Raw genomic sequence first — 26840 nt, 5'->3', positions numbered from 1 at the left:
GGAGAGAGCGTCTGGTGGGGGGGCTGGTGCTTGGAGAGGTCACCCTTCACCCATAGGACCCGGGTTCAAAACCCCCCAGGGTGGCAAGCTCAAGTGCCCTTGAGCAAGACACTGAATCCCTACCAGCAAGCGGCATTATCCTTACATATTATTATCTTGTTCTTAGGGTTAGGCTTAATACATTAGATGCTGACAGGCAGGAAGAGTGCGGAAAAAAACACTCCAATGTTAATGCACATTGGTACATAAATGATCACGAGCACACACACACACACACACACACACACACACACACACACAGTGTAGCAGAGTGCAGTTCCTGGAAGGCCTTGGGATCTAGACCGTCTAGCTCGGGTATATCGGGCAGAAAGTGGAAAACTCCCAGACGAGCATCACCTGTGACGCCACTGAGATGGAGCTCGTCTCCCAGAAGCGCCATTACATATTGAAGCAGCTTGTTACATCCGCTTCTTGGCAGTGGGTGATTCGTTCAAACTGAACAAGGAGGATAGAAGTCACGCGCCCTGTTGTCGTCCATCAGATTTTCCCCGAGAATATACAATTTAACATGGGGGATGGACATAAACGCTTGCTCCCTGGTTTCTCTTTAGAAGACCGGTCATCAGTCACCATCGCGGTCTTGCCTCGTTTATTTTCCCCCAAAACGGTGCCAGGAAGAATTTTAATTGCTGCTCAGGATCTCACAAACACGGGTATGTGTGTGTGTGTGTGTGTGTGTGTGTGTGTGTGGAGCTACGGGGCGCAGAGGAAAACTTCAGGCAGGGCCCTCATTGTCTATTCATGGCATTGAAAGACTGAGGGGGCAGAAAGGGGAACGGCTCGTTGCAGAGCCTCAGTTAAAAAGGGATGGTCTTGCGCTAATGAAAGTGTGTGTGATGTGTGTGTGAGTGTGTACACACGTCTCGGTTTGATAGGAGCGAATATACAAGCCCCCCCCTGACAAAGCGTTTTGGCTCTGAGCCGAAGTGGAAATCATTTTGAGTCTCCTTACTCAACTGAGTGGGCCTTGGGATGCTGATGGTAGTTTGTGTGTGTGTGTGTGTGTCTGTGTGTATTGCGTGAGTAAAACAAGAAAACCCAGCTGACTCAGGAAGTGCCTGCTTGATGATATGAGTGTGTGGGGAGCCCTTTCTATAGTCTGAGAGGTGATTACAGTGTGGCTCATTAGGGACAAGAGGATGCAGTGATAAAAACAGTTTAGGCATTTTGCCAGGACTTGGGAGGACTGGGCACCAGCTCTCTTAAGTGCCTGCTAATCTTACTTTATAACAATTTGTCAGGATGTCCTTGTGATGAACGGCTGCCTGGGAACGGCGATTCCTAGCATGGCACTGAAGTCACATTCTTGGAACCTAAATGAACCGGGGGCTAAGGAGGCAAAGGCAAACTCACTTTCCCATGAAGCACTTGGGCACGATGCTGAGCTTCCTGCGTCTGTCCTTGATCAGGTGCCGGCTCTTGGTCATCATCATGTGGTAGAGCTTCTCCCCCTTCTCCGCGATCATCACATAGGCGTCCCGCTCCATTCCCAGCTTGAGACCTACAAAACAAGAGGAACACAAATCAGATTCAAATGTATTTGTTGATTTGGCAGCTGTTAAACCAACAGCTGAGGCTGAATTATGAACAACAAAGGATTTATGCAGTGGATTACAGAGTTGAAGAAACTGCTCCACGGGGATCAGTGAGAACAGTAACGCTGACTATTTTGTAGCCGATGGCTGAAGATGGAGGAGTGAAAGTAAACGTGCAAACAAATTCTGGGCCTAGAACAGTGACCACATCGCGATGCCAAGAAAAACACAGCGGGGCCCATTACAGGACACAGATTTCCACTCGGCAACCCCAGACATCCATATGTATGGAAGCCCGGGGGGGAAAGCTGTCACGGGGCTGTTAGGAGAGACAAAGCCCTCGCCTGGACGGCTTGGTTGCGTTCTGGTATGGTGGCAGGAAAGGAGCGTGGCGGCTCGGGTCTGCCACCGCCTTCTGAAACAAATCCAGATGTTAATCTGTCCGAGGCAAAAAAATCGCGTTTCTGTGTTTGTTTGTCAATGCGCTGTGGCGGCTGTTGGCTATTATTTCTCTATTGTGAGGCAGAACATGTGGGGGCCCCCATTGTGAGGCCCACTGCCCCGGTAAAACCTCTCCGTGGAGTTCCCTGTCTGAGCCACTTAACTCCATCGTGGGGCTTGATGAACTCTGGAGCTGCACTGCGAGGCTTTCGGACTCGGGCAGCTGCACCGTGAGACTCTCTGAGCCGCTTAACTCTATTGAGAGACTCATCCGGCCGCTAAACTTCACTTCACAAACATGAGTTTAAAGCTGCAATATGCGGGGGTACCCTGGTGGTCCAATTGGCAAAGGTGCATTCCATGTATGTGCGACATCTTGGGTTCAAATCTGACCTGGGACCTTCGCCGCATGTCACCCCTCTCTCTCTCCCCCGATCTTTACTGTCTCTCTATACTGTCCACTATCCAAAACCGGTGAAAATGACTCTTTTAAGGTGCAAGATGCAACTTTTTTGTCATTAAAATAATAAATAAATTGGATATATTATACATCTGTCTGTCTGTGACACTGTGTCTTCATGCCTAAAAGCCTGAAATTGCCTTATCAATGATGTCGGGACGTACACCATTTACTGGGGTTGTGTCATATGGGTGCGGCCAGCAGTGAGCTGGCTGTGGCTATCAAGGCGAGGCTAGCAGCCATAGAGCAGGAAGCCATAGCAGTAACAACAATGGTGGAAAGCAAGAAGAAAAGAAAGAACCGCCAAAAACAGTGTTGCTTTTCTTATTGGAGATTGGCTGCGTTCGGCGTCTGCTTCTTCACCGCCTGTGGAGGCTTTATGGATGCCGGTTACCTCAGCCGCAGGCTAGATGACAGCTAATCAAGACAAGTGACAAGTGGTGGAATGGAAATGTGACCAACTGAGTGGGAGGGGGGGGCGGAACTAACAATGGACTTCCTGTCTCAAGGAGAAAAGTTGCACATTGTCGCTTTAAGATCCTATTTTTTCCTGTTGAGGCTTTGGGGGGGAGATCGTACTTCAGCGTGGGACTCAAACAATTCCAGCTCCGTAATGGCGGGCTCTGCACTGGCAGCCTCTGATGGAGGTGGGGTTAGATTACATTTGACAGCAGCTGGAGCGGACTTAAACAATGAGTGTCATTGAACAACAGACGGGGGCCTGTCCCGACGCGGAGGCCCCGCCGCTTCTGGTCCAGCTGTCGGAGTTTGTCCAGAGCTGCTCTTCATCTTCCCACTCTCATTGGCACAAGCTAGTACCCTATCACATTATCTAACCCACGCATTTTTTTCCCCCCTCGACTTCCACGAAAACATCTGATAAGATAAAACCCAGGCACCTCCAGCTGGCAGTCGTTGAACAATGGAAGTCCTTTGGGAGGGTTTGAGGAGAGCCAGAGCGTCCAATAGAGGGAAGGGCCGCGGCAATTCGCGGAAAAGGTCGCATTGAACAAGGTGTGTCAGGAAGAGAGAATGCGACAATGCGCGAGGGCGGGATGAGGGAGAAAATTGGGGACGTAAAGAATTATCGAGTAGCTGTCCAGATGGGAGCAAAGGGTTTGAGAGAAAGGTAAGAGCATTGAGAACGGGGTTTAGACTGGGGTGGGGGGAAACTGGGCACTGTGACTGATCTGGCATCTGTTAGCCCCAGGTCGATTTCCGCCGGGTCGTAACCCAACACCGCCGGCCGCAGCACGCTCCTTCATACTCCTTCATACTCCTTCATACGCTGTAACCCTCCACTTTCACCACAGGATCAGGTGCCGGCACCCTTGAACCCCCGCTGTGACCGTGTACTTGCGTCCGGTCCAAATTACAAAAGGCTAATTAGTGACATTTGAAATATTTAAGGTGACAGTTGTACTTGGCGAGAATACAGGTGTAGCTGAACTCTCGAGCCTCCTGTTACTGCTGGGATCAGTTTTGATTATTAGCCATCAGTGCTATCAGGTGACGTGTCGTCTACAACCCCCGAGATCCGGTCAAAGCCTTTCAAAGCTTTATTCACACCCTCTAATGCACACACAATAACAAAGACAGATGGCCAGTGCTGAACAGGTGGGAACACATTTTAGGTCAAAAGAAGGAAGTCAAACTATGGAGGGAAAACAACTTAAGGAGCAATGAGAATATCAGGTTACATCAGCAATCTAAAGGAAATGCTCCCTTCCTCAGATTGTCATATTATCTTTTTGTGTTCAATACACTTTAAGAAGAATTCCAAATAAGTTGAAAAGCAGAAGTGATGACAAGTGCTTCCTTTTCACAGTGGGTCTGTCAAATCATTGTATGGTTGTTAAAAAAAAAAGATACAACTCAGTTTCTATGTCTTGCACAGATGTTTAGACATACCAAGAGTTCAATTACAGTAAAAATAGATGCTCCTGATTTTAATTAATTTTGGTACCATCCTCCCCCGTTGAGCTTCTCTTTCCCTGGCAAGCAAAAGCAAGTCTATTTCAAGTGCTGGCCAAGATCGAAGATGCTGTTTTTAGCGCACCTCGTGTTGTGTGTGAATGAGACGTTTGATTGAACACTCGCTTCCCACTCGAGGCTTTGATTAGTCTAACACCTCGGCTGCATTGTAAGCAGGAATTGACTTTTTCCGTGTAAACAATACGTTGCTGTGCCAGCTTCTGCTTTGTTGCGCAGGTTGACCGGGCTGGCGGTAGACGTCATGTCACCTAAGCCTCTATTTATGAAACAAAATGCTGGGCCAGCGTGTTCAAGGTAGGACACAACCGTAGGACACAAACGAGGCAATCCAGGTCATAGCCACGTCCACAGTCATTACTATGTGCCAACTGAGGGAGCCTCTTTGTTTTATATTTGAGACATTAAGCTGACACGCTTATGCAAAGGTGCGAAGGTCAAAGCTTCAGTGCCTTTATAGCATTCCTGTGACTGTAGAATGATCATGTAAGAGCTAAGGAGAGAGATATAGAGGTTTTTTTTTTTTGGTTAAAGCAATATTGTGCGACATTTCATTGAAATAAATGTCCAGTTTGCTACTCTGCATCACTGTAATAACAGAATAGTTCACAGAATTTGAATGGATAGAATGGTCATTCCCATTCAAATCAACGTTCCTGGATGGTTGAAATGGCGCCCATTTTGATGTGTTTCGTTGGACTAGCTTCTGTATAAACCGACTTACGGCAAGTCACTGAGCTGAGAGGTTTTACAGCAAGAACCAAAGCAGCTTTTCTCTTTCCTGGCTGCCATGGATTGCTAACATGCTAATGACTAGACTAGAATGACTAGAAGAGCTAGAGAGAGAAGTACAGTCTGTGATAAAGCTATGTTAGCCTCGTCGCTAACGTTAGCTTTCAGCGGAGTTTTGCTAACAGACTCATCTGCTCAGTTCTCAAGCAAGTGTGACTTTACGGCCTTAATGGCCAGAATTGCGTTGTCACCATAGTAACTAACCCTTAAAGTTTCATAATCGCCATTTTATGCTCTACTAGCCAAATTACCATGACAAACAGTAGTAGGACCATTCTATCAATTCAAGTTCTGTGGATTCAACCTATAGCCAGTTCATCAAAGCTTTTACATTTGCTGTTCTAAACACCTGGTGTCTGGTAGGTCTTTCCTGGGGGAAAATCCTGGTTTGTTACAATAAAAAAACAAGGATCTCACAGATTACCTCTCCCCCAACCCCTTTCTGTCTCTCTCTTTCTGTTGTATTCAATCCCATAAAGCAGAAATGCCATAAAAAACACTCTTTAAAAACACAAGGACTACTCACTCTCTCTCTGCTCCCGCTCCCTCAAGATGGCGTCCAGCCACTTCTGCTTGTCCTCAGCGTTCTTGGCCATGCAGACAAACCACTTGTTCTTAGCCGTGTTGTGGATCTTCCAGCCATTAGTCACTGTGTAGTTGTTGCTGTGGTAGTCGGCTGCCAAAGTAAAAAAAAATGGGTGTCATCAAAAACATTAAAAGGTTAAGGAGTAAGGTTAGATCAATGTATCAATTTGCCATTATATCAGGCCTATTATGGCTTTATATTAAAAACTGGATATCTGCCAGTGAGTGTCGTCCACCTCCATTAAGATGGATATGATGCATGTGCGTTTCATTACATATTTAGTGTATAAATGATCAATACTACACTAGTTGTCTATGGGAAGCCCTTAACCTGAACTGGTTCTAACAGTTTGATTGGATATAAAGTTTGTTTGCATTATTATTGTCCTGGGTTTCAATGGAGAGTTCAGGGGAAAACATAATACTTAAATTTTGGCATGAAAATGGAATGAATATCAGCACAAAATCGGCAGCTTCAGTCCAAAATATCGGTAATGGTATCATCCTTCAAAAACCCATATTAGTCCATATTGGAGTATGTGTTAGTCAAGATTTTAAGGCTGCAGACACATTCATGTTTTTACATCACTTTTATAATGAGAAACTCTGTTCCCTCTGTGTGGAACACACTGTGGAAGGATTTGAGACTTAGGGATATAGTTACCCTTCAACTAAGAAACGAATTGAAATAGTTGTTCGAACTATGTGAAGGTTGATCAGCAAATTCTCTAAGGTTCACTGTTTCTGCTTTGTGTCTCTCGTTCTCTGTCTCTTCCTCTCACTTTCTCTTATTTTACCTATTATTTATGATGAAATATTTATTTTTTAGGTCATTTTTCTGTCTGTCACTACTGTAAAGCTGCTGCTGTTGCCTTAGCCAGGTTTTCTTGTAAAAGAACCTTGATGTCAACTGGACTAATTTGGATAGATAAAGAATAAATTGGGTTTTTTTTAAAGATAATTAGACACAAAAACCACACGCATACACCATGTAAAAGGGTTTGCCAGTCATGCAAAGATTTACAAGCTAATTAAGAAGACAAACATGTTGCACCATGAGAGTAGTGAATCTTTCCACTGACTCGACAAAAAAAACCTCTCCTCTTTCCCCTCTTGTCCCCATTCTAATTTTATCATCCATTTGGCCGCAGGTGAATATCTGCTGAATAATGAATGGCCCTGGGTAATGGGGTGCATTAGTCTTACGCTCAAAAGGTCATATAAATAGATCTGATACCTCAGACCCCACAGGGAGCAGCTCCTGCTGTCCTGGGAGAGCAGGGAAGTGGGTTGGGGGGGGTTGGAGAGGCACGTATTCTTAGTCTTGTTTGTCGGCAAATGTAAAAAAAAAAGATGAATTCCAGTGAAATCTGATAGAGAAGTGTATGACTCACAGTGACGTGGTGACATTTCTTTGTGTGGCAGGTAACAGCCTTGCACTCGATTTACAATACATGAATAACAACAGGCCCACAGTGTATATGGGTTATGACGTGTAAAATTCTATTAGTATGTGGCTTTCTAGGTTGCAGTGTGTAGTTTATGAACATCGGCTTATTACTGAAACACAAACTATGTTTTTCTGTCAGTATTTTTTAGTAAATGACCCCAACCACAATACCACTTAGTCATATCTTTCCCACTCAAACAATCAGATAACCCTTAATCTGGGGGTGCACGTAGTAAGTAACACATCTTGCACACTGGACCCATTAGTTCTGCGAATCAGGCATGTTTTTCTGTGTGGTTTCCCCTTCAGCGGCCCGAGTGTGACAGCCAACAGTCGAGAGGGTGAAAAAAAAAAAAGGTCATGTGAGCTTGCAAAGCTATTCTGCTAGCACAGAATTGAAAAAAAAAGAGGAAACGTGAGAGAGAGAGGAAGACGGAGTGTGTTTTTTTTTTCTTCCCCCCCCCCCCCCGAGGCCAAACAAGCAACCCCGGCATGGTGCCTTGCGAGGAACCGCAACAGCAAAATAAGCTGCATTACAACCAGCTCAGAGGTGAGACATTTGGCTTTGGCACACTATCTTCGCAAATACGGAGTGGATCAAGTGTATCGCCGAGTTGTATCAACACCCGAGGCCCGACGCTGAATAGCTGACATCAAAAGGTGGTAGATGAGGCCGATGCTGCATCCTGTGTGAAACTAGGTGCAAATGCGTTACTCCACCCAAACTGTCAACAAGTACCAGATTCATATCATCCACCCTTCGAGCACATCCAGAAACTGAAAATGAGCACTAACAGCCCCCTTTTGAAGCAGTCACTATCATTATTACTGCACTGTTTTCTGTGTCAACTGAAGTCAAACTGAAGTTATACAGCCGTTACGTAAGGGACAACCAGGGACAAATGGGTCATGGTTGACCGATTGCTCAGAGAAAGATGGATGAATGGACATTGAGACAGTTTCCAAGGGTAACGCTGCTCGACTTGGCAAAAACAAACCTGTCCCGTCTTCCACGTTTTCCACCTCCATCACCTCGGTGTTGATGCGGCCTCGGAACACATAGAGGGGCCCGTTGATGGACTTGGTCCTCTTGGTGGACTTCTTGCCAGAAACCCTAGGAAATGAGACACAACGCTGCGTTTACACTCGGCAGGGGAAAATATCCGTTTGCTGCCAGTGCGACTGTAAGAAAAAGGACGCACATTCATACAGGCGGAGGTATGGGCGGCTGCAGACGCACGTAGGTCGTTTTGTTTTGCTTGCATACTAATGACCTGTCTACGCAAACAGGAATTTGGACATTAGTTCTAATTTTCCATGTCTGGCTTCTTTCTAGGAGGAGGCTATTTCTCCAGTCAAGAGTGAAGTTTTAGTCATATGTTCATCATCCGTAGGTACTGGGCTGAAGTAAAATCCAATAACGATACGTACGTACGTATCGTTATACACATATGTACGTACATTATCCCGTAATAAAAACTATTCTTGAGCAATTTTCTTATTCCTTGTCCCTCGATACGTTCCACAGGTAGCTACGGCTTTCCGGTTAGGGTTAGGGTTAGGGCCGCTTCATTTCTCACCTGGATTTCCTCTTGCAGTAGACCAGGAGGTTGTCGAACAGGAAGAAGACCCGTTCCTGGATGTTGCCCGCGGAGATCTTCAGGAGGTTTCCGTGGAGGAGCAACTCGGTGCAGATATCCGTCAGGTTGGTTCCCTGAAGGAAAAAACACAAAAAGACCAGGGTAGAGAGAGAGATCCACGACCGATAGGGAGTCTGCGTGGCCACGTGCTGGAATCACTTGCTGCAGTCTAAATGGAGGAGACGTAATCAAAACATTGCTGTCTGCCGCACGACTCCGAGAGTTCACAGCCTCGGTGAAACAATATGAAACGCAGCTGCGACATTGTGAACAATCTGTTTTCATTCCATTGTCAATGATAGGAAGGAATGAGCACAGCATCACCCCCCCTCCCGCCCCCCCCCCCCCATCCCAACACACACACACACAGCTTCAATCTACTCCCACTGACTGCAAAGCCTGTGGAGCAAAAGCAGTAAGTGCACACAATCCTCTCTGCCAAGACAGTTAGCCTAACCTTACTCAATCCCTGAACTTTTGACAAGTAAAACCAAAACTGAGCCTCGCCGCACTGAGCGTTGTCAACACACACACTAGCTGGAGGGCTTCCCAGCCGAACAGCAGGGTTATCTCCAACTGGGGCTTTCAGGGAGTGTGTAAGCGCAAGGTAACGGGAAGCACCGAACACCGAAATAGGAGGGGAAAAACTACTGCGGCGGCCAAGATATAGCTCCCCGTGGGACCCCCTGTTTTAATGCACAAACAAAGACTTTTTCTTCTCCTCTCGTGATGCAAACACACAAATACATGCGCAGAGGAGGGAAAAATATTATAAACATGGCAAGTCAGCGTTAAGGCTTGTTATCCGCTGTTATCGTGTGTTATGGCAGCAGTGTCAGAGTTTCGACATTGCTCTGGCAGAGTGCTGAAGTCCCGCAGTAAAACCTCATCGAAATGTTTTGTTCCTCCGTGACCGCAACTGGAAAGTAAAAAAAAAAAACAGATCTCAAGGTGATATATCTGTCAAATCTACAGCACTGCTTCAGGAGATCAGTATCAGTATGTGCCACCATCACAGCATTTCTTCCTTTAAAGCAGTTTCTTATCCGCTGTGCAGTGCACCGCAACCTGTTCAACTCTACAGAACCACTGCAGAAAAACAGGTAGAGGCCCTAAACCACAGGCTCCTTTTTACACCGGAAACAAGACACTAGGCTTTTGCAGGCTATACACAGCGGACATACAACACCTCATTTACCGTAAAACCCTGCTAAACTATACAGTGTTACTCAATTCAACTTCTAATACTAGGTTTTCAGTATTGAGTTGTCTGAATTGTGCTGATCATCTCGAATCAGGCAGTAGCCTACTTCTTTTCTCAATTTAGACCTAGTTTTCTTCATCAAGAGTTCGCGCACTTTGTGATCTCGGATGATGAGGCTGATGATGTCATTCTGGATCTGTCAAATGTGCCTTGTTGATTCACCACAGCATGGCATCCAATTAACCTTTTCACAACATGGCTGAACTTCAGGACCAATTATGTTCTTAAGGCAGAAAAAACATTTTCAGGCTTTTATTTTTTTTGCCCTTTTCAGCTAGAGGTCAGAACGCACTCTTAGAGATACAGATATACGCCGATACATATATATATACACATGCAGAGATATAGATGCATGCATGAGCAACCACACACACCCACACACATGATCCCTGGCAAGACTGTGAATAAGAGATGAGAGCTGGTTGAGTCTTCAGCCCGATATTTGGATTCAAACAACCCAGTAAAAAAGGTCTCAGTTAACATGGATGACTTTGGAGATTTGGAGCACAAAGGCACATCAAAACAGGGCCATCAAAAAAAAAAAAAAAAAAAAAAATTCATCGCTCATTGTTAAACGGATCGTTCCACTCCAAATCATCTGGAACTAAGTACACCCATGTGTGGACTTGGGACAACCTCCCTGTTGGCTTGTCGAGTAACCCCCGCCTTCCACGCACACACACACATTTGGACTTCACCCGCACTCTTTGATGTCTCTGACATGGGTCCACCAGAGACCTGCAGAAACCCTCGCCCACCACACACACCCCCCCCCTCTCCTCTCGAGCGTCCATAATTGATTCCCATGAGTATATATTTATGACGGACGCTCACTGCTCCCGAGTTCATACAGAGAAAAATGATTCTCTGAGCTTTCTCCCGAGGTGGATGCCGACTGGAGCCTGGGCATGGGATAATGTTTCAGACCGATCGATTCAACCTCATGTTAACTGCCTTGAAGTGAGGTGTGTGGAGGGGGGGGGATGGCATGCCTCTGTGATGGGGGTGAGTGTGTGCATGTGTGTGCGAGAGCATGCGTACACTTTCATGCATTTATAATGCCGACGCGAGCGCGCACGTGTACAAATGCGTGTGTGTGTGTGTGTGTGTGTGTGTGTGTGTGTGTGTGTGTGTGTGTGCGTGCGGTGTATCCGAGCAGCGGTAATGCGTCTGGGCCTGAATCGGCACTACTGGCGGCCTCCTCCATTAGGGCTGGAGGTGATTAGCCCGGAGAGTGGCTGCAGAGATGGGGAGAAGAGTGAGACTAATGCTGTTAGGATGGAAGGCTCTGTGGGGGGAGGGAAGGGGGGGAGGGGGGGAGGGGTAGAGCGCCTCTCTGAGCCGTCGACCGAGCTATTGGGAGGGAGGGAAACAGAAACGAAGAGGCTCGGGGGGGGGGGCGGCAAAAAATAACAGTGTCAGTTCGAGGTCTTCCCCCCCCGAAAACGAAATCGGATTTGCGTCCCGTTTCGAGGGTAGACTGAAGAAAACTGTGGATTTTGGCTCTGACCCAGTGAGGCATGCTGGTCTGTTTAATGGTTAATGTTATTTCAGGTATAATAGCCGCTAATGTTCAGTTCGCAACAGACTGGCCATTTACGTGAGAGACCATCAGCACCAATCTGAAAGTGATCCACTCGCGGTAATGCACTTACTGTGGGAGCGGGTTCAATTTGAGACGTAAATATAAAGAATCGGGGGCATCATGGTGGCTCACTTGGTCAGACTTTGTATCGAATCGTGAACCCCATATCGCGTACTGAATCATATCATGAGATAAGCATATCGTCCCATCCCAACTCCATTGTAAACTATCCAATAAAGCAGAAACGCCCCCCTAAAAATAAAGAATTGTGGGACATGTCAATGATTTATCACTAGAGGGAACAGAAAACATGCTCCATGATCTTTCGCCGTACGAAATAAACAACGGCTTCTTGTTTTGTGTTGCTTTGGTGGGCAAACAATCGTCGGGGTCAAATGGTGACACTGGAAGGGGGGAGAGAAGGGGTCCGTTTTGGCAGGCGGATAGAGGGATGCCCCAGCGAGGCCCACTCTCCGGTTCCCTCGGTCACTTTTCTTCCCTCTCTCCCCCTCATCCAAAAGTCCCCTCATATAGCCCTCTCTCTCTCTCTCTGCATGTGAGTCTACAGCCCGGCCTCCTCAGTCTCTCCTGATTGGGCCGTGTGCCTGTTGGCATCCTCCCCCCCACCCCTCGGCGCCCCCCCGAGTGGGCAGACTGTCCCCGTTGGTGCCCGCTTGAGGACAAGGCCTCCGTTGTGGCGGGTGAGGGAGGCGTGAAAAATGCAGCGGGGGGGGGGGACCCTTCCCAAGCCCCCCGGTCCCGTGGCCCCTGCGCTCCGAGCGGGGGCCGATTTTGGCCGCGGCGAGCGCTTAACTCTTAAGATAGATGGAGGAGGGAAGCGGCCGAGGTCTGGCTGGTTTTTGTCACGGTGGCGGGCGGAGGGCCTTTCTCTCTTTTTTCTTTTTTCGGAAACCCTGACAGGTTCGTGCACTGGAGGATGCTCTATTAAAAGTCCATTTAGCAGGACCTTTCCCTCCCCGTCTCTCTCCCGCACCCTCTACCTCTTCCCCCCTCTCTTTCCGTCTGATTTTCCCCCTCCAAATGTCACAGCACTTCCCAGGCTTCGCCCCACACACACACTTCATGCCTTCTTCTCTCAAGGTTTCAGCTCTCAAACAAGCGATTCCTCTCCTATTTTCCTCTTCCCTGTCTCATCTCCTCATAACTGCTTTCTCCTCTCCTCCACTTCACCTCTTCACCTCTCTCTCTCTCTCTCTCTCTCTCTCGTTCTCACCTCCCAGCCCTCGATGTGGGACTGCAGCTGCTCCAGCGCCTCCATCTTCTCCATCTGCCTCTTGGTCTCGTTGATGTTGGAGCAGACGGCCTTCATGGCCTGCAGAGCCTCCTCCACTGCCGGGTAGTCGGCGTGCTTTTTAGGGGTGCGCTTCAGCAGCTCCTATGGGCAAGGATGGGAAAGAAGAGGGGGGGGGGGTTGATTTTTACACTCTATGACCTTAACCAGTTTCTATCAGCAACAGCGCCAGTCGCCTGCTCGAGGCACTGTCCTCCATCACTGAGCCGTTGAAAATGTGAGTAGGTGGGGGGAGATTGCCTTGAAATGCCAACGGAAGGGAAAGTTTTGACTGACAGACTACAGGCCAGAAAGTGATTATGAAAGCCAGATATCACAGTGATCAACAACCCTGAAAGTCCCGAGCACTTCGGTTGTCTGAACAGGCGGCGGTGCCCCAAGAGTGGCTACTGGTATTGTTTTCTTACAGCAAGGGGCATGGTGTTAGTCTCACAGCAGCAGTCTCACAGTACCTTCAGTAGTAGCGGGTACTTGCAGATCCTCTGGATGGGGGTCAGAAGGTAGCCCTCCAGGGGAATATCTGTGCTTTTCTTCCCTCCCAATAGCATACAGTGCTGAGGAGGAAACCCAAACACACAGGCTTTAACACACAGCTGTAGACATATACTGCATATATACGTACACCTAGACATACGAGAGAAAGAGAGATTCACAATAGAAATACAGTTAGTTTAGCATTTCAATGGGCAATACTGCATGAAGTGTGTTGAAAATACCTTTATTTATTCTTTTTTTTTTTTACAGATACTGACTGAAAATTGTGCTTCGATGTATTGATCTGGGCCCGTTCATTACAAGATGATTCTCTCTACGCTTCCCTCACAATATGGCAACAGTGAAGAGACTAAAACTGAAAAAGGCTAAACTGAATTAAGGCTCATTTTTATTTGAGTTGTGCTAAATTTGAAAGCAGACGTTTTAGTTTGTTTTCATACACCTAGCTGTAATGTCAGTTTTCTGATTTTTTTGTATACCTATTTTTAGTCTTATTTTGATGCCAACAATAATTTTTGTTAACAGAAGTGTCATTATACTGTATCTAAACTGTGGATTTCTCATTGAAGAACAAAACTCTTCACATGGCCACAACTGGTACGTTTCTCTACTCTGTGTCTAGGGAGAACCACCATTGTGCCGGGGCTTCAAGAAATTGCTCCCCCCAGAACCGGTTGAAAGAACAGGGCTTTCTTCAGAAGTGAGGGGTTACAGTTACAGTAATGGCTTCTCGGCGCCGTCTATTTTGCAGGAGCGTGGCCTGTCAAAACGCTACGAGCTCAAGGGACGAGATCAAAGATCAAAAGCAGCCATGCGAGATACGCCGCTGGAGGAGGGGGGGGGGGAGGAGGCGGCAACGGAGATCGGTTTAGAGGGGCGAGCGTGATAATCATATGCCAATTTCTTTCCGACTCTGCAACGGAGCAATAGGGGAGAGTGGGGGGGAGAGTGGGGGGAAGGGGGGGGGGGTGTTTGCGGCGTTTTGGCAGCGGCTGTTTGGGAGAAGAGGGGGGGAAAGCTCGAGGGAGCGGAGGAAGAGAGGAACGAGAAGTAGAAACGCAGCCGATGATTGCAGAACTTCAGGATTCCACGGATTCCAGAAGGCCCGGCAAGACCGATGCATTCACAGTCTCTCTCTCTCTCTCTCCGCCTTTCTCTTCAATCACCCCCCCCCCCCAATTTCAAAATCGTCCTCGTCTTCCTCTTTTCGTTTCTTCCTCTCGTCTGCCGCTCACTTGTAATCCGCCGGCCCAGAAGCCAGAATTCCCTCCGCTCTTCACTTTGACCTCCTTCTAGCCGACTTTCACTTCTGCCCTTTCTTCTCTTCCGACCCGATGAGCGCTTCGTTTCGACACACAATTTCAGACGCTCCCTTCACTGTGCGATTCAATTAGCATGGAAATAGCTTAAGCCACCACAGAGCTCCACTTGAATTAAGCAGGGCTGAAAAGAAGCCAATGGCAACACATGCCACCATGGTGTTAATTACACTGACAGCGATTCACAATGGTCATCATTTCGAGTAAATTCAAAACTGATTACTAAATTGTGCATGCTCTGCCATTTCAGAATGAACCAATCACCACCTTCCTTTGGTAAGTCAACATATTTTGAATGGACTACACTTCCACAAATTCTTAATGAATCAATCACGTTGATTCTATTGATGAGGATTCTGGTAAGACTTCAATCGGAAACAGGTTGATTTACTGTGCAGTTTTCAAGCCGATGCCATTTTTTTCCCACTAATGACGCCATAAAAACGGCATCTTTACTTCCTTGATTTGATGCATTTCCTGTTGAAACAGGATGTTGGGGGCGGGACATAATGCAGTGGCGGCTCATTCAAAAGTGTAAACCAATGGGAGATCAGTTAGGGAGAGAAAGGCAGTTATACTTGATGGGAGGGGTGCAGAGGGGCGGGATTGTTCAAAAATCTGTGATGGTTTTATTGGTTGGAATTTATATGTACACCTACTGGTGAAGCATGAGGTCATCATTAAAGAGACACTGTTTCCCAGGAAGGAAAAGCAATGGGAGTTAATTTCATGGGGACTTTAATCTTCACAAAGTCCAAGAGCGAGTCCAATGCTTGAGATGATACTGAGCAGGTCTAGCCAGCTGTTGTGCAATAAATTCATTTTGGACGTATCGATGCCGCGTAAAACCGCCAGACCGAACCGATTTACCACTCGGCGACCGGGCCAGGAGGAGCGAAATATCCCAAGCGCACAGCAAATGCTCTGGTCCCACCGTCCCCAGTCCTGCGGGTCAGAGTAGTGCCATGGAAGAAAAACCATCAGGCACCGACGGACACGGGGGCCTCAGATCTCTCGGCCAATCTCAGAACGGCTGCCAACGGTCCACAGCTGGCTGGCCCGGGATCTGTGGATGACTTCATTGGCCGGGCCCCTGCTCAGAAGGCCCTGCCACTATCCTGACTTCATTGTCCCGGGACCCCGACGGCTTGGGTGTCGAAAACACGGAAACAGCTGGCGGCAGAAAAAAACGCTACGGCAGCGACGAGGGGTGACCTTGACGGCGGTCACGTCCTGCCCTGGGGAGGGGGGGGGTGGTGGAAGAACCCCCCCCCCGACCTTGCTGTGGTTCCTGTCCTTTATTCATGTGTTAATGTGGAAATAGAGGTGATGTGATGGGAGGAAGAAGGAGGAGGATGGAGAGGGGGAAGACCAAAAGAGGAAACGAGGGAGAGAAGAGGAAAGGGATCTGGGGCAAAAGGAAGGAGGTAGTAAAGAGGCCCGGGAAGAAAATAAGGTAAAGGGGTGAGGAGGATAAAAAGTGGAACTAGAGTTCACCTCTCTTAAGTGAAATGAATAGGAGAGGGAAAAATCATAACAGAGGGAGGAAGAAGGGAGCTCATAAAAAGACAAGATCAGAAGAGAGGACTGGGAGCGGTAGAACGTAGAAGAAGTAAAGCTGGGGAGTCTTACCAGTAGGAAGGTCCTGATGTTGGGGATCTTGTTGAGCTCCATCAGAAGTCTTAAGGCCTTCTCATGGTTACTGCAGTACTCGCCATACACTGAGAAACTCCCCTTCTGCAAAACACAGGAGGAAAAACACAGGTCAGAATCCCAGATGATACACTTTATATTATATTTTGTTGGCTGGCAGGCAGAATTCAAGCATAACTCCACCGGGATAACTGGCAGTGAGGAAGATTGACATAGGACTAGGTCAAACTCCAGCAAGGAAAGTTATGGTCAATTGTAGTTCTGCAGCTATTATCATTCTTATTATAGTAATTGCAGCAATTGGCCTTGCCAGACTACAATGAGAGAGTGTAACTGCAACCCTAACCCTAACCCTAAACTAATAGAAAAATACTGACACGGACACGGCTCTCTGTTCTTTATGCACAAGTATTCATAGAAATCATTTGTCACACTTCTGTTTTTGGAGAGCACTCTGCAGCCTACCAGGCAAAATAAATAGCATGCGACCATAAAAGGCTTCCTGTTTTTCCCCATGGTAGCGTCACACTGTGCAGCAAGGCGGAACAACTCCACTGTCAATATGCAGAAGCTTTTCGAGAAGCGGCCTTTTTGCCACCAAGGGACGTTTTTTCATTAGAGTTCGTAACATGACACCCGGGGCAGTGGATATAGGTTGAGATGCATTATTTATACAGATGTACTGTAGACGACGGCGTATACGCTTGAATTTACACCCTGAAGCTTATTTAAGCCTATTGTGCGTTCTGTACTATACTAAAGTAATTGGGGGATGTGAAACCCGCGAGTGTCGTGGGGCCTGTGGTCCGAGCTCCGGGTCTGGAAACCAAAACCGTCATCCGAAACAGCCCAGTAAGTGAAATCCAAAACGGAAGGAGAGCCCTCGCAACCTTGACTGAAACGCCGCTCGCCTGAGGGCTTCGCATTTAGAGCTGGCCTCGCTCGGCCAGGGAGTAATCAATAATCAGTTATTGAGACTGACGGGGCAGGCGGTGTTGTTGTTGTTGTTGTTGTTGCTGAAGAGTTGGGTGGTTGAATTTTCATGCGCTCGAAAAAAAAAAAAAAAAAAAAATTTAAACCACCCAGCATCCTGTACAGAAACGGATGCACCAAAGGATTATGTAGCGGTTTCGCCCCCCCCTTCTTCCCCCGCAACCTAACCGCCCACACACAACAAACTACATACAGTATATGCCACAGCCGAATGCATGTGTGCACGCATCCGTTTCGCATGGCAACCCCGACACTGGCTGGCAACAGCAGCAGCCAAACAAAAGCTAATGGGCTTTATATATATATATATATAACTCCACCTCTCCCTTTCTCTGCCGTTGCCATGACCAGGGAGCTACAAGTCTTTTGTGGATGTATGACACGAGTGTAAAGGGGACTCCAGTCCAAAGCACCACTGGGAGCAACAGCTGGGCCAGCATATGGCGCAAGACCCCCAAATCCTGTCAAACTGACTCAATACACTACGCAGCTAGAGGGAGAGACAGGAGGGCAAGACTTGCAAATGGACATCAAAAATGGACCAAACCAAGTCGATTATTCCCACTCTCTCTCTCTACGTATTCAGGATATTGGCTCATATCCCGGTTACAGTCTCATTCAGGATACACTGTTTATACACACCTTTAATAACCTGCTCTCTTCCCAGCAGTAAACAGGATAACATCCTCACATGCGTCAGTACCCCAGATAATATCGGAATATCCCAGGTACCTCGTTCCAGGTTTCTCAAAGAGTTTCCAGGTTATCGTAAAACGGGGTGTGGCGAATATTTGAGCATCCCAAACAATAAGGGAACATGTTTATCAGTTTACACTTCCATGTTCCTGGATACACTGGCACGTCAGAGGCCGAGGCCTGAAATCAAGCTTTTCCTCGCGTGACGACTTGATAGTCAAGCCGAGCGCTCCTTAAATAGCTTCCATGCTCTACCGGGACTTCAAATGTGACCCCTTTCATTTGCGCAGGGTCAACTTTTTTTTTTAAAAACGCCACGACCGCTCTGAAGGACATCACTTGTACCCAGAATAGCTCAAAGGCCGGGTTTGTCCCTTTTGATAAACATAAGTCTCTTTTTTTTTTTTTTTTTGCTTTAATTCTCCGGCGCTGGAATGTTACGGCGAGAGGCTACACGAGAGGGCAATATCACGCACCGAGGAGTCAAAGCATAATGAGTGTAGTTCAGAAAGTGCATAAGGAGATGACTGTTGCTTCTCGCGTGGCCCTCGGTGGCACACGCCCAGAAACAGAGCAAATATTGATGTCTCTGAATTCTCCTTTAACGTGAGATCTGTTTCGTTTGAATAATCCTACGCATGCCGGTGCGGTTGAAACAGCTGCGTGTGTTGGTGTGTTCGCAGGAAATTGAGATTCAGCATTTCTGCTTCAAGTCAGCAAGATGAATATTTGGTTAAAGTTAAAAAGATCTTCCCTTGCTCTTTAATACTGATGAGCTCTTTCTTTTCCCCCCAACCCTCTTGGCAACAGAGGAATGAATCTTCCCATTTCTCTCCCCTAGCCGTGAGTGGCAGACAGTCTCTCGCGGAACAATGCGGGGGGGTTAATCAAATCTCAGCCATGGCGTTGACCTCGGGCCGAGGTCAAGGGCTCGGGGTCGGAGGGCGCCAGACGGGGCCGGCCGATTGGCTGAGAGGAGCCAGTGTTGAGGGAGAGAGAGGTCACGGAGGTTTGGAGCGCGAAGTGTAATGGATACACAGTAACAAAAGGTGGAGGCTGTGGGAAGCTCAGTGCGTCAACAGACAGGCACACAAACCCTGTGGCACACATAGTAACAGATACACACACACACACACAGAAACATATACATAAACACACAAGAGATACAGATGAAGAGATAGACTTCCACAAGGCATGAACAAACCCACACACAGAAAAAAGTGAGATGTGTGTGTGTGTGTATATGACATACACATATGTGTGTGTGTGTATACAACTATACCCATGTCTACATACACACGCACACATACATATTGTTTTATATATCTATATGCCCTCCATTTTCAAGCATATCTATATACAGGGGTTTTAATTAATTGAATGGAATAATTGCATTGAAATATTATTAGATGTTTACTATTATTTCTAATAACACTAACATTCATTGACTTTGTTTAATTAATACTAGTCATTTGTTAATGCTTATGATATTACCTGAACTGATACGCTATATTGCTTTGGCAACATAGGTTTCTTTCCTGTCATGGCAGAAAAGGCTGATATGAAGGGAACTGAAAGAGAGAGTGTGTCAGAGAGAGAGAGAGAGAGAGAGACACCCAGACCATTCCTTTCAGACATAACGCTTCAATTAGAAAGCGAAGCGCCACCAGCTTCCCCATCACCCATCCGGGCTGACCTCTCTATCTCTCCGTCTGACCTCGGAGCGATGGAAAAACCATGTTGAGCTCCTTAAATCAATTCCCCGCTCTGACCCTTGGCCTTACAGACTCTCTGTGGGATGACCAGGACGCCTCTGACGGCCGTGACGGCACGTCTGCATGAGCCCGTTCAACAGCTACCCGCTGATGTCATTAACTGTCATTCACGCAACAAGCAGGCAGATGGAACAGATCAGTATTGATTATCTGATGTTTCACTACAGAGTGGTGAACCGGGTGAGCAAATAGTGCGCAGGTTGGATTTCCTTGAGGCAGAAATAACCTCATTGGTTGAGTTAAACCTCAGTGGGCGGAGCCAAAGTAGCGCTAGACTGGCTAAGTAGCGTTAGACTGAAGCCCAGTGAAAATGACAAGAGGTAAGCTAATATTATGAAGACTAGTACTACTAGTAGTAGATAGAAGTAGTAGTTGTAGTAGACTAGTACTACTAACTGAAAAAATACAACCTAGCCATCCTTATCTAGGTTAGCTAGTTAGCCTAGCTGACCTTCCAAGTTCAAACTAGCCATACTAGCCGATAGCTATCTAGGTAAGCTAGTTAGCAAGCCTGCTGACCTTCTATCAGCATGAATGCCATGAAAGTCATGAGTGAATGAAAAAAAGAAGTCATTACCATTTGGATTTTTTGTTTATAGTTTGACCAGTTTCATCTCTGCCAGTAAAGCTTGCCAGTTAGCTAACGTGCCCTCAGAAAAACTGTGGTTCTTTGGCTCCGCCCACTGATGTGCAACTCAACCAATGAGATTATCTCTGCCTCCAGAGCAGCTCTGCCTCTGAGAAACATGTTTGTAAAACTGAAACTGCAGTCTGTAAATAGTGTTCCACTGAAATACTGTCCTACAGGCTGACAAGGTGGAATAACTTGTTGTGTGTGTGTGTGGGGTTTGCGTGTTTTAGTGAAAGTGAAAATCAGAGAGAGAGAGAGCGAGAGAGAGAGAGCGAGAGAGAGAGAGAGAGAGAGAGAGAGAGAGAGCTTGAGATTGAGCGCTACCAGTAGAGGCATTGTCCCCTTGCTGAGTGACACACCATCTCTTCCTCCCCGGACACAGGCCCTTCTTTGTTTGTTCCCTGGGGCCAAACGAGTTCAAACAGAGGGGAGTGGGGAGGGCGGGGGGATTGTGGGGGGGGGGGGCACAGAGCGGAGAGGAAGCCGCGGAGGGATGGATGGAGGGATGGATAGAGAGAGGAGGAGATGCCAAAGACAGAGCCTTGCACGGGTTGATGAAGAGGGAGGGAGGGAAGAGAGAGAGAGGCTCTCTCTTTTTGCCTGACAGGATGCAGGCTTGTTTGGAAAAAGAGGAAAGGCAGAGGGGTGGAGGTAGTCTCTCTGTGTGTGTGTGTGTGTGTGTGTGTGTGTAGGAGATGGGAGGGGGGAGCGCATGTGAGAAAGAGCGAATTAAGGGTTTTTTTTCACAGCAGGCTTTGCACGCTTTTCCCGGATCTGTGGTTACGGAAACCCATGAAAAGGGGTTTCTGTGTGCGTTTGCATGTAAGAGGAACGCACATGTGCCTCTGCGTGTGTGTTTGCATGCTGACATAGTATGCGTGTTGTCGTATGTGCGCGCGCATGCATGTGTGTGTCACTCACAAACTGGAGAAACACTTGTCCCAGGGCGTGCTGAGGATGCGGTTCGGGCTGCAGAGTGGCCTCCACGGCGGATAACACCTTTTTGTGCACCTCCAGGATGTCCTCGATGTTGGAAAACAGAATCTACAGAGGGGGGGGGGGATGATATGGAAATGGAGGGGATAGAGAGAGAGAGGAGGAGGGATGGGAAATTGAAGAATAAATAGCAAATATTAGCTTTTTCAATCATCTCTGTATGATATTCATTGCCCCCCGAAAAACAAAAAGCTGAAATTTCAAATCCGCTGGGACTTCAGGGTGTTTATGCAGCGGAGTTCGGTTAGAGAAGGAACTCGAACGCCAGTCATACCTTGACGTGTTCGGGTGAGAGACACTGTTGGTCATCTGCGGTCTGCCGGATTCGGTGCAGAAACGCCTGAGGAGAAAAACAGAAACGAGGCAGTTGTGGTTAAATTCATTGTTGATACTCGCAGTGGGATGCAGCAGCAGGAGAGTTTTTTTTTTTTTTTTTTTTAAAAAGCCTCTTAGCCACAAGATCATCTGTGTTATATTTACAAAAGGAAGAAAAAAAAAAAAAAAAGAGTGTCAGTAAATGCGCTGGCCATTCCATTTACCTCTGTAAGCACTCCCAGTGACTTGCACTTACAGATGCTTATAGGAGCGTCTCAGAAAATAAAAGCACAGCATAAAAACTTTTGAACGCCCTAAGAGGGTTTGATTGCACTCAAGTGCTCTGATGTGTTCTGTCTAGCGATGGGACGATATGAAGATATACGTCTCTATATATAAAAGTATAGATATAAAGTCTAGATATAAAGTCTGACTATGCAGAATTCTGTTTATTTCTGAGACACAAAACTTTCTAGCGATGGCATTGGCTTGCTAGAATGGAAACAACAATTTAAAAATCTCATCACAAAGTGCAAATAATACAATCTGGATGATGATGATACACAAGCCATTCATGATTGCTGTGTTTACTACAGAAGAATAAAATGGAGCTAATATCGTGATTATTTTTTCTGCTCCGCGATACATATTGTCACATTGTCAGATTCAATATATTGCAATGTGACAATATGTATTGTCACATTGCGATATATTGTCACATTCAATATATCGCACTGTGACAATATCGCAATGTGACGATACATATTGTCACATTGTCACATTCAATATATCACAATGTGACAATATGTATTGTCACATTGCGATATATTGTAGCATTCAATATATCGCAATGTGACGATACATATTGTCAAATTGTCATATTCAATATATCGCAATGTGACGATACATATTGTCACATTGCGATATATTGAATTTTGACAGCTATTTTGTGGTTTGTGATATATTGAATTTTGATATATCGTGGTCTGGAACTGGAAGTCCAGCTTCCTTCCACTGATTATTTCACATTTGGTATGCACTCTGTGCTTTGGGAGGTGGATACATGGATGCATGAGCATAAACACACGAGCATATGAGCAGGAGGACACTCATGTGAAAGCACGCTCACATCCTTCACGGAAAACCGCCTTGCTTGGTAGCAGAGATAGATGCATGACAGTTGTTTGGCTTCACTGTCCCTCGGCTACCATTCTGTACGGCTTCCCACTATATGACAGACGCTTTCTCATTGTCTTCTGATGGCAGACGGCAGACGCTCAGTGTATGGATCTTTTGTAGCGGGGGCCAAGGTACCTGCGCATTCAGCTGTGAGACACCACCTGAAATAACTGGCTCATTGTCGCAGCGTCTTCACACACCATTTCACTGAAGGGGACCATAATAAGCTCATGTCAAGTTGAGCTTTGCATGTGTGTGTGCGTGAGTTTGTGTGTGTGTGCGTGTACATGGCAGCCTCTAAGGGAGCTTTAACCTGCCACTCAAAATCCTGAATGATGAAAAAAAAAAGGGGGGTGATGGAGAGAAGGGAACTGAATCTGCAAACAGTTTCTTTCATTCTCTATTCCCCATTCCTCTTTCTGCGTTTCTCTCTCTGTGTCTGAGCCACTTTACTCGTCGCAGTCTGACTGCCTGCCTCATCTCCAGACGTCAATACTGCCTTGAAAACAAAGGGATACGGGGAGAGGAGATATGTATCCCCAAAGCAGTCTCTCCGTCTCTACCCTTCTCGCCTCCGTCGTCTGGCAAGTCTCCTCCTTTTCGCCTGCGTCTGCCTCCGCTTCGGCGTCTCGAGTCTGAAAATTGATAGCTTGCCACGTGGAAGAAGTGTGTTACAGAGGGGTGGGGGGGTGGGGGGGGGGGGGGGAGTGTAGGGCTCGATGACTAAATGTAAAAGTATTGGCAAAGCTCACTGCTGTTGTTCCATGCGGACCCCTTGCCTGCTTCACACCTACCAACCCAAAGCCACCATGCAGTAAGCAGCACTATCATCTATACACACAAACACACACACATACACAGTGTCCACAGACGTGAGAGGAAAAAAAACCTTGCATGCTCTCCTCAGGCACACATGCAACATGTGCACAGATGTGCGCATATATTACTTAACTCGCTTGCCTATAATGAAAGACTGACACTTGTAATCACACATCGGCTCTAAAGATAGAGCGCAGCCAAGCAGGCAGTCAGGCAGTTGTGATATCGTTTCCTCTCGAGACCTAACACTTTGGGAGGACTCGCTCCAGCTTTTTTTTTTTTTTCCCCTAACTAGCATTTACCCAGGTCGTACCAAAATAGAAGGCAAAAGGTCTTTAGCAGTGCGCTGGGACCTAATTAAAGCCGGTTATAAAGGGAAGTGGTAGTTGTAGTGTTCTTGACTGGTTTTTGGGAGGAGGGCCGATTGTGCTTGAGGCATACACTAATTAAATCTCCCATATGGCAACTTGTACCGTGTCCACACTGGAGGAGTCGCTCATGTGAGAGATTTGCCCCCTGGCAGGGAGGACAAGACAGGCCAGGAAACAAGGCTTTCCTCAGTCTCTTTCGGATGGAGGAGACTCCAACAGAGAGCTGGGCGAGAGGGAGGAAAAAAGAAGGGAAAAAAAGGAAAAGCGGCAGTCCTGTTTGGATGGAACAGAAGGTGAGGTAAAAACTCCCAAGTATCCAGACAGTCACGCATGATTGACATCCTGTGCTGCTACCGTCCAGGCGAGATTCACTCGCAAGACAAAATGTGCCACACAGATGTGGCGGTAGGAGGGGGGGTGGGGGGTGGGGTGGGTGAGGTGGATGGTGGGAAGGGAGCAACAAAGAGGTCCTTTCAGTCCAGGTCTCGCCCCGACGTGGCCGTTCTCGCCCAGGGTTGTATTGGCTGTCTGCATTGTTCCATCGCAAAGCACACAAGTTTATTTGAAGAGAAAAAGGGGAAGCGTTTTTCTGTCCTCGAGTCACAAGGGAGCCACCGGCTTCAGGAGGAGCGCAGTAAGGAGGTGTTCACACCAAGCATGTTTGGAGCGGTTTATTCTAACTTTGGAGCTTCGACTTCTTTAGTTCAGGTCATTTAGGCAGGAGAGAACAATGCCATTCAAACTCCAGATAATCGCACCGAGACGCCTGAAAACGCAGGTCTCGGTCTTCCTCCAAGAAAACTGAGGTGCGGTTCGTTAGAAGTGAGAACGTAATCCTAACCAACTATAGGAAGCAACCACAAAACACGGATGTTGACATCTGATAGTCAGCAGTTCCTCATGCTTGGAAAGCCTAGCAGAACAAAATGAAGTCTGGACTCATGCTCATATTCAGCTGTTTCCTCATGTGTTCTGAACTGGTATGAACACCAGAGAAGGAGAGCGTCGCAGAGACCGTCACGCTTAGCTAACGTTGCAGGGGAGCTTGTAATTGGGCAGCGTGAACATAAAGGAACCAAAGACAAAAGTGCAAAGTCAACTTTTCCACTTTGATTCAGACCAAAGGAAACCAACTGTAGGTGTGATTGTACCCTCAGATAATCCTCAGCCCATCATCAAGTCACAGAAAACAATTTGCATGGAAAGCACAGACACAAAGATGTGACGTGAATATTGAAAGCGCCACCCTTTCCAAAATACTGGGTGTTATTGGAAAAAAAGAGAGATCAATGAAGAACAACAAACGCAGTAGTCATGGCAAACACATTGTAACTCTACACGACCCATTGGACACAGTTCTTGAATGACTAAATTCAGGCTCATTACTTCCAAATCAACAGGCAGTGAGGCGGCAGGTCACGGCTGACACTCCTCGTTTATTTTCATACCCACATCTCAGATGACCTTTCCGCCTGTTTTCCGACGTCAATACGCCGTCATCGGAGGGCTCCGGTTCTAAGCTCGGCGTGATCTCTTGCTCTGGCTCATGGTGAGTAATCATGTTGAGGTAAGTGAAGGACAGGTTGTTGCATTGATGAATGCCATTTCCATTTTCAGAGTGATGAAGAGACTGGTTGAGCTGGATAGAGTGATTGTCGGACACCCGATTTAGAGTGCCAGACCGGACAAAAGCAGCCTGAAGGTCGGCTCTCGACCCAAACTGGTTAAAGAATTGGATGAAAGAGATGAACCAGGAGATGATTTCGTTCTTAAAGCCCGCTGCCTGAAGCAAAACATTTGGTCATTGAAAGGACAGATTTTCATCGATAAAACAAAGCTATACATTGTAACCGTTCCTAAACGACGACATCTGTTGCCCTGGGCAACTCACATCAGATTGTGCGGAAGAGCTGCCCATTTACTCCCAGACGTCTAAAAATAGTTCAATTCAATAGCGGCATCAATACATAATGTGTTAATAATAGTTGGTCAGATGGGACACAAATTCATTTTCGATATCCTTGGATTCATGGTGGTGATTCAGCTGCGCAGAGGCTCAGCTGCTGCACAGAGCAGAACAGAGATATTGCACATGACGGCCTCCTGCCAGAGGGGTGATGGGCTGTTATGGGGAAAACTGCTCATGCTGCAATCCCACAGGAGACCAGTAGCAACACTCTAGACCTCCCAGACAGACCACAAAATAGCTGTCAAGGACGACACTAATGCAGACTTATACCACCAAGATATCAGTCTGCTAGAACAGTAAAAGCTGCAGTAAGGGAAGTTGTCAAAGCCATAAAATATTCGCCATATGAGAGAAATTCATACTCCGAAATATGCATGTTCGCATGCTCTACAATGCCCAGAAGAGTCAATTACTTGGATTTATCAACCAAAGAAATGTAACAAAATGTGCATAATTAATACGACACATTTTCGCAGCCTTGCATAGTTTATGCGTTATGACTATGTGGTTGCT

General features: G+C 46.9%; 1 protein-coding gene across 1 annotated transcript in view; it reads right to left on the bottom strand.

Annotated features, from left to right (window-relative positions):
- The window catches only part of prex1 (phosphatidylinositol-3,4,5-trisphosphate-dependent Rac exchange factor 1), a 94552-nt gene that overhangs the window by 49193 nt on the left and 18519 nt on the right, over positions 1-26840 (bottom strand). Inside the window, exons 2-10 of the mRNA XM_071539113.1 lie at positions 21949-22014; positions 21600-21722; positions 16563-16667; positions 13569-13670; positions 13039-13200; positions 8896-9029; positions 8314-8429; positions 5807-5956; positions 1414-1561 (exon numbers count right to left, since the gene is read on the bottom strand). Coding sequence (XP_071395214.1) covers positions 1414-1561; positions 5807-5956; positions 8314-8429; positions 8896-9029; positions 13039-13200; positions 13569-13670; positions 16563-16667; positions 21600-21722; positions 21949-22014 — 1106 coding nt within the window. The remainder of the gene's footprint in view (positions 1-1413; positions 1562-5806; positions 5957-8313; positions 8430-8895; positions 9030-13038; positions 13201-13568; positions 13671-16562; positions 16668-21599; positions 21723-21948; positions 22015-26840) is intronic.

This window comes from Centroberyx affinis, unplaced genomic scaffold (genome assembly GCF_046629955.1).
Source record: "Centroberyx affinis isolate AG114_WGS23_722 - 3 ecotype Tasmania unplaced genomic scaffold, CSIRO-AGI_Caff_v1 ptg000202l_1, whole genome shotgun sequence".
NCBI lineage: Eukaryota > Metazoa > Chordata > Actinopteri > Beryciformes > Berycidae > Centroberyx > Centroberyx affinis.
The sequence above is the reverse complement of the archived record's forward strand: the minus strand, read 5'-3'. Positions and strand labels throughout refer to the sequence as shown.